This window comes from Equus quagga, chromosome 13 (assembly GCF_021613505.1).
Source record: "Equus quagga isolate Etosha38 chromosome 13, UCLA_HA_Equagga_1.0, whole genome shotgun sequence".
Lineage (NCBI taxonomy): Eukaryota > Metazoa > Chordata > Mammalia > Perissodactyla > Equidae > Equus > Equus quagga.
The window spans coordinates 83,908,428-83,921,748 of record NC_060279.1 but is presented as its reverse complement, the minus strand read 5'-3'; the positions used below and the strand labels follow the sequence as shown (position 1 = coordinate 83,921,748).

Sequence of the window (13,321 nt, the reverse complement as noted above, 5' to 3'; positions counted from 1 at the left end):
CTCTATGTGTATTTCTGTTTGTACACGTATGTGTGTCTGTCATTGGATATTAATTCATGTTTCAGGATTTTTAGTCATAACCCAAACTTTGAACACCAATTTGTCCTGCTGTATTCACACCCAACCCCAATCTCTTGGGTCTGAGAAAATGAATAGAATCTTTCGTATATGGTTGAGGAGCTCAGTGGCTCTGGACTTAGAAGGCTTGGCACAGATTCCAAGGGGGATTGTCCCTCTTTCTCTCATTGTCAGGAACTATAGGGCACAGGGATTTGCAGTGAACCTCATGACTCTGGTCTCACTTTGAAACACACCCCAATGCATTCCCACCTTCGACCTGCCAGCCAGGGCAAGAGTGGGGCAGCTCTGGACAAGGCAGGGCTAGCACCTGTCCTGGCAAATGTCAGTGAACAACCACCACTCTGAGTTCCTCTCCTGCTGGAGGCCTCTTCTTTCCTCTTCTCTGCCCTGAGATTGAACAAAAGGAAGCACTCACATGGCTGGTCTTTGTCCCAGAGTCTGTGCAGGGGAGTGTCAATCAGGATGGGCCATAGTTATAGAGATGGGGTTCCTGGTCCTGATCTCCCCACAGAGATGCCATTAGCATGTCACCTGCAGTATTGGTGACACTGTCTGCATGAAGAGTCTGGGGCATCTCCAATGAGGAACAAATCTTATCCCCCAAGCAAACTACCCTGAGTCACTTCTGGTGATTAGTGACAACCCTTGGCAATTATTGAGAAGATCTACATGAGAAGCTGAGCAGAAGGCAGAGAAAGTTTTCTATGTTCCCTGTGAGAGAATAAATTTAGAATGAAAGTCCTAATTGCGGATGGAAGGGACACTCCAAAGTGCCTCTGGGGCTCTGTTCGCTAAGTTTCCCATTTGGCATTTTTCTTAATGCTCTTTCACTTTTCCAAAACCATTCCAAAGTTTTTCACACTATAGGGGATCAGAATTTGCCATCCCAGAATGTGGTGGCTTGATTCTTTTAAGAACAAAAGACTCAGAAAGAAACTTTGACCTTCCCTCTAACTGCCTAAAACAATTTAAGACAGTAGATCTGTTCCAGGAAGGAGCTATCACCACAGATAACAATAGCATAAGATGAACTAGGTGTGATAGGGAGGAAGATAGCAAGGACCATTTGGTCAAAGTCCTCTCCATGTCACATTGTCTTTGCAAGGCATGGCAAATATTTGTTTACCAAATATTTGTTTTTCTATTTCCATGTAAATTGTCTTCCTCCCCTTTGAATTCCAAAACTACCACCCCTAACATCTTCCTTTGTCTTTAACTAAAGATGGTATTTAAGGTGGTGTCTTTGGCCCTTATGGCAAGTTACTCAGTGTTCTTGGGTTTTTTCCATGTATACATGTTATTAAAATTTGATTTTCTCCTGTTATTTTGTCTCATATCAATTTAATTCTTAGATGAGCCAGAAGAACCCAGAGGATAAAGGAATAATTCTTTCTCCCCTACAGCACTCATCATCAGCTTATGATTGGGAGACTGGTCTTTCTCATGAGTTTAAGTTCTACAACTTAAATAAGCTTGCTATTTATGGCCTCAGGTCCGTTTAACCTGGGAAATGCCCCAGTTGAAGTCAGTGTTTCCTCCTGAGAATCTTGAGTTGACCACATGTCCATGTGACTCTGCAAAGAGATTGCAATTTGCTCTGAGTCACATAGGGAGCTCTGCTCCTTGAGTCTCTCGTTAGACTTCAAGCTCATCCCTGTGTTTCTATTGATGATCACTGGAAAGAAGCATTTCCTGGAGACAGACAGGGGTTAGGAAAAAGCATCGATTAGGAAATATAGAGAGAAAACATTTAATTCTTAAAAATTGATCATTGGAATTATCAATTCATAACTGGAAATTTCAATTGATAATTGGATCTTGGAGGCAAGCACCCTCAGTTGGCAAATGGTCCTGAGGTCCTTCTTCTGAGAGACCATGGAGCAGAAGGGGCACAATAAACCCTCCCAATTGGGCTTCTTCTGCAGTGAATTGATACACTGATGGGAGCAGACACATCCACATTTCAGGTACATGGCATGTTCAAGATGAGCCAGCAGGACATCTACTGCTTCTTTAAAGTGTCCAACTGTGGCCCCTGTCTGGGAAGAATGTGCCTCTGTTTGGCTAGGAGAGAGTGGAATGATATATTCAAAACACTGAAAGACAAAAACTATCAGCCAAGAATACTCTATCCAGAAAAATTATCTTTCAGATATGATGGAGAATAAAAGCTTTCCTGGACAAACAGAAGCTGAGGGAGTTCATCACCACGAGACCTGTCATACAAGAAATGTTGAAAGGAGCCCTCCTACCTGGAACAAAAAGGCAAAGGATTACAAAGCTTTGAGCAAAGTCATCAATAGACAGAATAATAAAATTGCAACTCTATATCAGATTAGGTTAGTAAACAATTAAAACGTAAAGGGTAAAGGGAAAGAAAGCATAAAAAATAACTATAATCACTTCAATTTGGTCACAAACTCACAACACACAAAAAAATAATTTGTGACAACAAAAACATAGAAAGGGGGCTGGCATGGTGGTTTAGTGGCTTAGCTGGTGCTCTCTGCTTCAGCGGCCTGGGGCTCATGGGTTCAGATCCAAGGTGCAGACCTACACACCAGTTATCAAGCCATGATGTGGTGGTGTCCCACATACAAAAAATAGGGGAATATTGGCACAGATGTTAGCTCAGGAACAATCTTCCCCACCAAAACAAAAAAGGGTTGGGGGAGAGGAAATGACAGAACATGCATTGGCTAATGGAGATAAGAGGCTATCAGTAGAAAAAGGACTATCTCACTTATGAGATCTTTTATACAAACTCATGGTAACCACAAAATAAAAAGTCAGAGCAGAGTCACAAATCATAAATAAAGAGAACACCATCACAGAAAACCACTGAACTGAAATGGCAGACAGAAATAGAAGGAAAAAGAAACAGTGAAAATCTAGAACAACCAGAAAACAAAAGATAAAATGGCAGCATTAAGCCCTCATATATCAATAATCACTCTAAATGTAAATGGATTGAATTCACCAATCAAAAGACCTCCCAAAACAGAGTGGCTGGATGAGTTAAAAACAAGACACAACAATATGCTGCCTCCAAGAGACCCATCTCAGCTCTAAAGACAAACATAGGCTCAGAGTGAAGGGATGGAAGACTATACTCCAAGAAAATGGCAAACGAAAGAAAGCAGGTATAGCCGTACTTATATCAGACAAAACAGACTTCAAGACAAAAAAGATAAGAGACAAAGATGAATATTATATGATAAAAGGGTCATTCCACCAAGAAGACATAACACTTATTAACATATACGCACCCAACACTGGAGCACCAAAGTATATAAATCAACAAGTAACAGACCTAAAGGAGAAATTGACAGCAACACAATAGTAGTAGGGGACTTTAACACCTCACTTACATCAATGGATAGATCATCTAGACAGAACATCAACAAGGAAACAGTGGCCTTAAATGAAACAGTAGACCAGATGGACTTAATAGATATATATAGAACATTCTATCCAAAACCAGCAGACTACACATTCTTCTTAAGTGCACATGGAACATTCTTAAAGGTAGACCATATGTTGGGAAACAAGGCAAGCCTCAATAAATTTAAGAAGATTGAAGTCGTATCAAGTATCTTTTCTGATCACAATGTTATGAAACTAGAAATCAACTACAAGAAAAAAGCTGGGAAAGTCACAAATATGTGGAGACTAAACAACATGCTACTGAACAACCATTGGATCAATGAAGAAATCAAAGGAGAAGTAAAAAAATACCTGGAGACAAATGAAAATGGAAACACAATATGTCAACTCTTATGGGATGCAGCAAAGGTGGTACTAAGAGGGAAAATTATAGCAATACAGGCCTACTGCAATAAGCAAGAAAAATCTCAAATAAACAATCTAACACTATACTTAAAAGAAGTAGAAAAAGAAAAACAAACAAAGCCCAAAGTCAGTAGGAGGAAGGAAATAATAAAAATCAGAGCAGAAATAAACAAAATAGAGACTAAAAAAAATGATAGGAAGGATCAATGAAACTAAGAAATGGTTCTTTGAAAAGATATAAAAAATTGACAAAGTCTTAGCCAGACTCACTAAGAAAAAGAGAGAGATTTTATTTACTAAATAAATAAAATCAGAAATGAAAGAGGAGAAATAGCAACAGATATCACAGAAATACAAAGAATTATAAGAGAATGCTATGAAAAGCTATACATCAACGAACTGGATAACCTAGAAGAAATGGATAAATTCTTAGAATCTTACAATGTCCCAAAATTGAATCAAGAAAAAACAGAATCTGAATAAACCAATCACAGTAAAGAGTTGAGACAGTAATCAAAAACCTCCCCCCAAACAAAAGCCCAGGACCCGATGGCTTCTCTGGAGAATTCTACCAAATATCCAAGCAAGATTTAATATCTACCCTTCTGAAACTCTTCTGAAAAATTGAAGAGGACAGGACACTTCCTAACTCATTTTACAAGCCAACATTATCGTGATACCAAAACCACAGAAAGAACGCAAAAAAGGAAAAGTACAGACCAATATCACTGATGAACATAGACGCAAAAATGCTTAAAAACTATTATCAAATCAAATGAAACAACACATTAAAAGGATCACACACCACAATCAGGTGCGACTTACTCCAGGGACACAGGGATTGTTCAACATCTGCAAATCAATCAGTGTGATACACCACATTAACAAAATGAAGAATAAAAATCACATGATCATCTCAATAGATGTGGAGGAAGCATTTGACAAGATCCAACATGCATTTGTGATAAATGCTCTCAATAAAATGGGTATAGAAGGAAAGTACCTCAGCATAATAAAGCCATATATGACAAACCCACAGCCAACATCATACTTAACAGTGAAAAACTGAAAGCCATTCCTCTGAGAACAGGAACAAGACAAGGTTGCCAACTCTTGCTACTCTTACTCATCATGGTATTAGAAGTCCTAGCCAGATAAATTAGGCAAGAAAAAGAAACAAAAAGGATCCAAATTAGCAAGGAAGAAGTAAAACTCACTATTTGCAGATGACATAATTTTATCTGTAGAAAACTCTAAGGACTTCATAAAAAAACTATTAGAAATAATTATCAAATGCAGTAAATTTTCAGGGTGCAAAATCAACGTACAAAATTAGGTTGCAGTTTTTATACACTAATGACTAACTAATAGAAAGGGAAATCAAGACTACAATCCTATTTACAATCACAACATAAAGAATAAAATACCCATGAATAAATTTAACCAAAGAGGTGAAAGACCTATATGCTGAAAACTATAAGACGGTGTTGAAAGAAATCAAAGAGGACCCAAGGAAATGAAAAGATATTCCATGCTCATGGATTGGAAGAATTAACATAGTTAAATTTCCGTATTACCTAAAGCAGTCTACAGATTCAATGCAATCCCAATAAGAATCCCAATGACATTTTTCATGGAAATAGAACAAATAATCCTAAAATTTATATGGAACAACAAAAGACCCCGAATAGCCAAAGGAATCCTGAGAAAAAAGAACAAAGTTGGAGGTTATCACACTCCCTGACTTCAAAATATACTATAAAATATATTATAGTAATCAAAACAGCATGGTACTGGCATAAAAACAGATACACAGATCAATGGGACAGAATTGAGAGCCCAGAAATAAACCTGCACATCTATCAACAGCTAATCTTTGAAAAAGGAGTCAAGAACATACAATGGAGAAAGGAAAGTCTCTTCAATAAATACTGTTGGGAAAACTGGACAGCCAAGTGCAAAAGAATGAAAGTAGATCGTTGTACACCATACACAAAAATTAACTCAAAATGGATTAAAGACTTGAATGTAAGACCTGAAACCATAAAACTCCTAGAAGAAAACATAAGCAGTACACTCTTTGACATCAATCTTCCCAGTTTCTTTTTGAGTACTATGTCTCCTCAGGCAAGAGAAACAAAAGGAAAAATAAACAAATGGGACTACATGGGACTAAAAAACTTCTGCAAGGGGAAGTAAACCATCAACAAAATGAAAAGACAACCCATCAACTGGGAGAAAATATTTGCAAATCATATACCCAACAAAGGGTTAATTCCAAAATATATGAAGAATTCATTCAACTCAACAAATGAAAAACCCGGTCAAAAAATGGGCAGAGGATATGAATAGACATTTTTCCAGAGAAGATATACAGATGGTCAACAGGCACATGAAAAGATGTTCAACATCACTAATGATTAAGGAAACACAAATAAAAACTACAAGGAGATATCACCTCACACCTGTCAAAACGGCTATAATTAACAAGAAAAGAAGTAATTGTTGGAGAGGATGTGAAGAAAAGGGAACTCTTATACACTGCTGGTGGGAATGCAAACTGGTGCCACCATTATGGAATACAGTTTGGAGATTTCTCAAAAAATGAAAAATAGAAATACCATAGGATTCAGCTTTTCCACTTCTGGGTATTTATCCAAAGAACTTGATCACTACTTCAAAAAGATATGTGCACCCCTAGGTTCACTGGAGCATTATTCACAATAGCCAAGACCTCGAAGCAACCCAAGTGCCCATCAATGGGTGAATGGATAGAGAAGGTGTGGTTTATATGTACAATGGAATACTATTCAGCCATAAAAAAGACAACAGGGATGGACCTTGAGGTTATTATGCTAAGCAAAATAAGTCAGATAGAGAAAGAAAAATACCATATGATTTCACTTATATGTTGAAGATAAATAAAGAAACGCAAAGATAAGGAGGAGAACAGACTGGTGGTTACCAGAGGGGAAGGAAGTGGGGTAGGGAGAAAGGGTAGAGGGGCACATTTGTATGGTCACGAAGACTAGACTGTTGTTGGTGAGCACGATGCAGTCTACACAGAAGCTGAAATGTAATAATGTATACCTGAAATTTACACAATATTTTAAACCAATAGCCCTCAATAAAATAATAAAAAACCCAACTCTGAACATTATGAAAGAAGATAATGATTAGTTGAGCATGTGAACAAAACAGAAATGTTAACTATGGTACTGTATTGGAAAGGGGTACATTTCTGCTCAGATCCCCTCTCCCTGCCTGGCATACTCAGTCCACCTGCAGTGACAGACTCAGCAGTCTCTAAAGAACTGCCCTGGGCTGACGGCAGCTGGCTCATGGGAAAATGCTGGGAGGGTCCACTCTCTCTACCCCACAGCCTGCAGCAAATGTCAGAGATAAGAGGAGGTGGCTATGGCCCATACCTGTTACTTTGAGGTGGGAAAACTGTGGTGCCATTCACATTTCAGAGCTCCTCTGGGATCAGGCTGAGATTAGGGTTCAGGTGAAACCACTTCCCTGAATAAGCTGCTCCTGCTGCCCTAGCTACCCTCCTCAATGTTCCGTGAATGTTTATGTGCATTTGATATGAATGTGTGTTTTTCAGTTGTTGAGTGAAACTTAGTACACACATACCTGTATTTTTACTGCTTATATAGGTCTTGTTCCTTATCATTTACAAAATCAATATATCCTTTGGGTCACATTCAAGTTTTCATTTAATTAATAACCTCCATTACACACTAAGTTGATCTTCAGAAAAAATGGGAAAATATTTGGAAATTCATCTGAAAGTTCATAACGTATTTATTGAACCAGAAATATAAACAAGTCCCAAAGGAAATGACCATGACATTACTAAGTATTGGCAATGTAATTTTTCCTAATAAATATAATTAATTTTGTTCATTATTTGTAAATTCTTCCATAGTTTCTTGCTACACTTTTGTACCACGTGTGTAACAAGCAGAAACTTTCCCAGCTAAAGCGACGAGCACAGAGGAACTTTCTATGAATGTTTCTGCAGTGAGAGGTTCATTTGCCTTGCCCAGGACTCGTTGGAGGACTGATTCCTGGATTCACCACAGGACAGATTCTCAGGAAGCCCTGATCGTCCTTCATTGGATTTGCGGGAGCAAAAAATGGACGCAGAGGCTCCGCAGCAGAAACTTTACTGAACGTGAAAATATGAGATCCATCGCTAACGTGATAAAAGGAAATGATCCCAATATCCATATCCAGGAAAATCCCTACTCGATGTAACCTAGGGCTCACCAAGAGAGTAGTCACAGGCACAGTGCTGGCTGAGAAGACATCTCCATTTCTTGAACCCACAGTCCAAAAACCGAGTTCTGAAGACAGTACAACTACCCCTTGTCGATTAACAGATTCTCTGCAAACGCCTACATCCCATTCTTTGCTTGTCCCTACGTCTACCTCCCAGTAATGGCGGCCGGATGTGAACCGAGGGGAGCCCAGGACACAGATGGCATAGATGAATCTCTCAGCACGCGTCCTCCAATACTGTATGAAATACCCACAGTGGACACTCCTCAGGTCCTCAGAAATGATGAGGTGGTTGTTGGCTGTGTCGACATCCAAGGTCATATCCACTGATGGGATAAAAATAAGCAAATCATGTACATACACTGTGCACCGCTCTGCACACTGCTGCAAGCCCCAAATATCTCACTCACTTTCCTTCTTTAACTAGACACTTCTTCCCTAATCAGAGTTTTCCTGGAAAAACCTCCCTGGTGCCTTGATTAGACCAACTTTTATATGTAGAATAAATGATTTTAACTGAAAATGGTCCCTCTTAGCATCATAAGTATTCTCTGTACATTAAGCTCATTTAATTATTTGATTAAAGATTTTTCTTTCCTAAACTACATAATATACATGAAAAAAAGAGACCATGATTGTTGTTTCTTCTCAAATTAGACAAAATAACACAGATTCTGTCAAAACACAGACAGTAAATACATATTTGAATGATGGAAAATATTTTACTTACTGAAATATTAAAGTTTTTCTTTTCTTTTTTCTTATTTTGCAATTACCTTCCTCATTTACTGTTGTTAAATAGGCAGTTGCCTTCCAGACTTTTTCTTTTCTTTCCTAGAGTTGTAATAAAATATTAAAAAGAAATGCTAGGAGTCCTGAGATAAGATGGGTAACTCTGGATAGTCAAGATAGAGGAAGGGATTCCAATGGACCTGAGTAGGGATGTGCTGGGATCTTGGCAGCAACTTAGCCCCAGAACTTAATGGGACAGTGCTCAGAGGTGCAGGAAAATTGGAGAAGAATGACTGTGTGTCAACACTTCCAACTAACCCCAGTTATGAGGATGGATGCATAGAGCTGCTTGTCCTAACCTGACCCTGTGGATGGAGCCAACCGAGCCTCAGACATCAACTCTCTGGATCAAAGACCATTACTTTACTTGGCGTCATTATAACATGGCTGTCTAGGAGATGCTCTGACTTTCTGACCACCAGAGAGTAATTGTCAAGGCTCATCAAGTTTCTGGGACAGGTTTCACCATCCCTGATTCAAGTATGCATGGAACAAGGAGTGAACTCATTTAGAAAACAAAGCAATTTGTTTCCTTCCCAATGAGCCTGTGAAGTCTGGGCTGGCTTCCTGACTTTAGCACATGAGACCTGCAGCTGATTTGTCATAATTCACCTTAACTCAGAGCTGTGACACTGAATCAGGCATGTTTCTCTGAGTTCCAGGTCAGGGAGGGAAGCGCAGGCTGCAGTGCTTGGGTGCAGAGTCTGCAGAGGAGTTAAACCTACAGACACAACCACATGCAATTTTACTCCCCTTTGCCTGCAGCTTGAGCTCTGGGGAACATTCATTGCCCACACTCACTGTGCATTAGAATAACCTGGGGGCTGTTAAACTTTGCAGATTCCTGCGCGTCACCGCAAGAGGGGGTCAGATTCAGTGGGTGCAGAACCTTGGTACACAACGTGTGGCCCATGAACTAGCAGCCTCAGCACCACTAGGGCTCTTGTCAGAAACCCAGATCCACAGGCCAGCCCAGCGCACTGAATCAGAATCTGCATTTAAACAAGATCCTCAGGGAATTTAAACACTCAAGTTTGAGAATCATTGTTTCATTGTTACATGTGAACCCACTATGTATTTTAAATTTTCTGACAAACACATAAAAAATTAGGGATAAGAATTGGATATAATTGATTTGAATAATACACTTTATTTAATGCAAAGTATCTAGAATCTGGTATCTACTTGTGTCAATAGCCAAGTAGAGTGATCAATAACTGTCAGAGCCTATGGGAAATATTGGATAGCATAGGTCTTGGGCATGACCTAGATATTATATTTTCTTAAAAACCTATGGATGGTTCTAATCTATACTTACAGGTGAGAACAACTGTTGCTTTGAAAGAATAAAAATTTCAGGTGCCAGAATTCAGTTAATGCCCTTATTTCATGGAGAACTTTTGAAAAGTTGCCTTTAGCAGAGCACTTTCTGGACTGGGGGCAGGTTGTATGGATGCCTTACCTTGGAACTTTCGCATCCTTGGGTTCATCTGGAGAACAGCTCTCAGCTGGGGCTCTAACGCCTTGATCTTGGAAACCAGCGCCCTCAGCTGGATACCAGGCCTGATGTCCTTCTTCTGAGAGACCACAGAGCAGAGGGGGCACAATAAACCCTCTCCATCGGGCTCCTTTTGCAGTGAATTGATGCACTGGAGGCAGCAGACATACCCACAGTTCAGGTACATGGGTTTTTCAAGATAACTCATGCAGTGACGACATCTGCTTGCTTCTTTAAAGTGTTCAGCCATGGCCGCTGTCTGGGGAAAAATGTGCATGATATTGGAATTTCCATGAGCTGCGTGGATATTAGTCCTTGGGAGACCTTTATCTTTACAGACAGAGTGATTTGCAATCACTACAACTAGGTAATGATGATACAGCATAAGTACAAATATAACAGACTCATGACCCTGAAGTTCTGGTATTTAAAATGCCAGTTGGAATGAAGGACATGATTCATTCTTGGGTTTTAACTTGGGTGGTGAGAGGCTCTATATTTCACCCGGGCCGTCCAATGTGGTGGCCACCAGCCACAATTGGCTATTGAGCCCAAGAGGTAGGCTTATCCACATAGAAATGTGTTGTGAGTATAAGACACGCATTCAATTTTGAAGATGTAATGAGAAAAAGAGAATAAACTATTTCATTGAGAACTTTCAAAAACTGATTACATGTTGAACGGATTACATTTTGCCTGTAAAATTAGATTTGTTTGATTTTAATTTTTGTGGCTACTAAAAAATAAATTTACATTTACATATGTGGGTCACCTTATATTTCTACTGGACAGCGCTAGTCTAGACACCAAAACTGTCCACCTCCCCTGTCTGTCCAACCTTCATGAGGCAAAAGCTCAGAACAGAGCTTGAGAGGTGGAATAAGTCTGTGGCTGGAACCCCACTCACCATCTCACAGAATTTACCAAGCTCTGATTTGACTCAGGATAAGGAAGACTGTATTATTTCTCCAACATGAGTATTGAACATCTAAGTTCTCCCTTCTGCTCCCATCAGAGGTCCCCATGTCCCTAGGTGCACACACTGTGCCTGGCACTGAGTTAGCCTCAGACAGCAATTGCTGAATTAATGAATTACTCCAGTTCGAGACCTTACTTTCTTATATCTGCCTTTTGTAGAAATTTGAGGAGTAAAAGTGAAATTCCGTAAGACTGAACTCACCTGCTCTCCACTAGGTCCTCCTCTGGCCTCCAGCTGCTCGTCCCGACAGAGCTCTGGAGTGAGGTCAACCAACAAGGAGCTTTTATTAGACAGGGTCCCTCCTCCCGCCTCACTCACATCTCACCTCTCCTCTTTAATCCAATCAGATTTTGATTCAATTCCAGCATTAGTGAGACGTTTCTCACCTCATAGAGAGTTTACCACGGAGAGGATAATTGTATCATGAAAGTGTTATTTTTAAACTATGAACAAAATATCGCCATAATACCATTCTAGATTAGATCTTGGATATTACATCTGTTGATGATAGGAACTTGAATTAAGATTGAAATTTAAAAAAATTGTCCTCATTATTAATCTTTCTGAAATAAATGGGACCAATTTCCAATAGTTTTTGATGATGAAAGTAAAGTCTCCCATTTTGATCAAGGAAATTAATTAAACCTACTCAGAAGTCTGTCCTAAAATCACACTCACCAGACCACTGTCGCTTCTTACAAAGAGTGTTTTCTCCACAAATGTGAAACTCCTTATTCAGAAGTTTGGCAAATAAATCCCAAAACTGTTCCCTGACAATCAGTCAGCAGGTGAAGGTCCTGTTTTTTTAATTAATCAAAGGTGAAATATATTTTTATAATATTGTTATTTCCATACATCACAACATATATAAAATGAGATACATTTCTCTTAACACGTGTTCGAAGAATGTTCCCCATAGTTGTAGATGACTCATAGGTGATCAGGGTTTAGGGGGTGAAATAAAAAATTGGGAAATGGTGGCGGTTGGTATGCAGTGAAAGGAGTTAGATTAGATTTAGGTGATTATGTTAAAGAGGCATTAATTCATCAGTCCACAGCAATGATTTGCTGCTATTTCCTTGATGCTCCTGTCATTTCACATCCAAAGCAGAGGCTCATTCCTGGCTCTCAAGTCCTTTGGTCTCATTAAGGGGAATTGAAAGTCCCACACACATATTCATATGACATTTTTACTTCTTATCTGATATTTCAATAAGCTTTAAATTTATTTTACAAGTCCTTTTAGAATGTTTTCACATTTCTGGAAGATGTTATTCTCATGTTTGTGGTGTCACTGACTCTTGCCTGTGAGGGATTGATTTCTATTGAGTTTTCCATTGTTTATTTTGAGCTGATCAGGAGCAAGGCTTATATTGTCTTTGGGAACACCAGGTGACCACTGTGGTGGAAAAGGCCAACCTTGGAAATTTGATCTACCTCTATCAGGTTCCCCCCAAATATCCTCAACCTGCAAAGGCATGGATGGTAATATCTTGGGTAAGAATTCATCCATTAAAGAGAAGAAAAGTGCAAGTTAGATTTCCCAGCGCACCAGAGGGGCTGACCTTGGGTGTTGGTTTCCTGTGGTATTTTTTTCAATTGGAACTTTGGACAGAGAGGAGCCGCCTGACTTCCCCCGGGCAGTGGCACACTCTCCTTGCTCGCTGTCATTGGCTGCCCAGTGTCTTGAGTCTACTATGGTTGAGCTACCCCGCATTTCAATATGCCACCTAGTGGGGACAGATTCTCCCCCTCTTATCTCTGCAGGGAAGTCATTGAACCCAAGGCGCCAATCACTGGGGCTGCTCTGCTCTCATCCCAGGCTCTGCTCATGGTCACATCATCTGCAACTTGTGGGGTTAGCTCGACATTCAGCTCCTCCAGGTGTC

General features: G+C 39.6%; 1 protein-coding gene across 1 annotated transcript; it reads right to left on the bottom strand.

Moving 5' to 3' along the window:
- Positions 1–7,911: 7,911 nt before the first annotated feature.
- LOC124251400 (ret finger protein-like 4A) lies at positions 7,912–10,703 on the bottom strand. The gene is made up of 2 exons (XM_046684160.1): positions 10,418–10,703; positions 7,912–8,489 (listed from the first exon to the last, which is right to left on the bottom strand). Exons 1-2 carry the CDS (start codon positions 10,701–10,703, stop codon positions 7,912–7,914), a joined length of 864 nt encoding a protein of 287 aa, XP_046540116.1.
- Between the last annotated feature and the right edge of the window lie 2,618 nt (positions 10,704–13,321).

Excerpts from the sequence above, each read along its gene's own strand:
- LOC124251400 (XM_046684160.1), bottom strand. The coding sequence starts at position 10,703 with ATGGCTGAACACTTTAAAGAAGCAAGCAGATGTCGTCACTGCATGAGT. Across the intron at positions 8,490-10,417 it reads AAGGATGCGAAAGTTCCAAG|TGGATATGACCTTGGATGTC; the intron begins GTAAGGCATCCA and ends TTATCCCATCAG.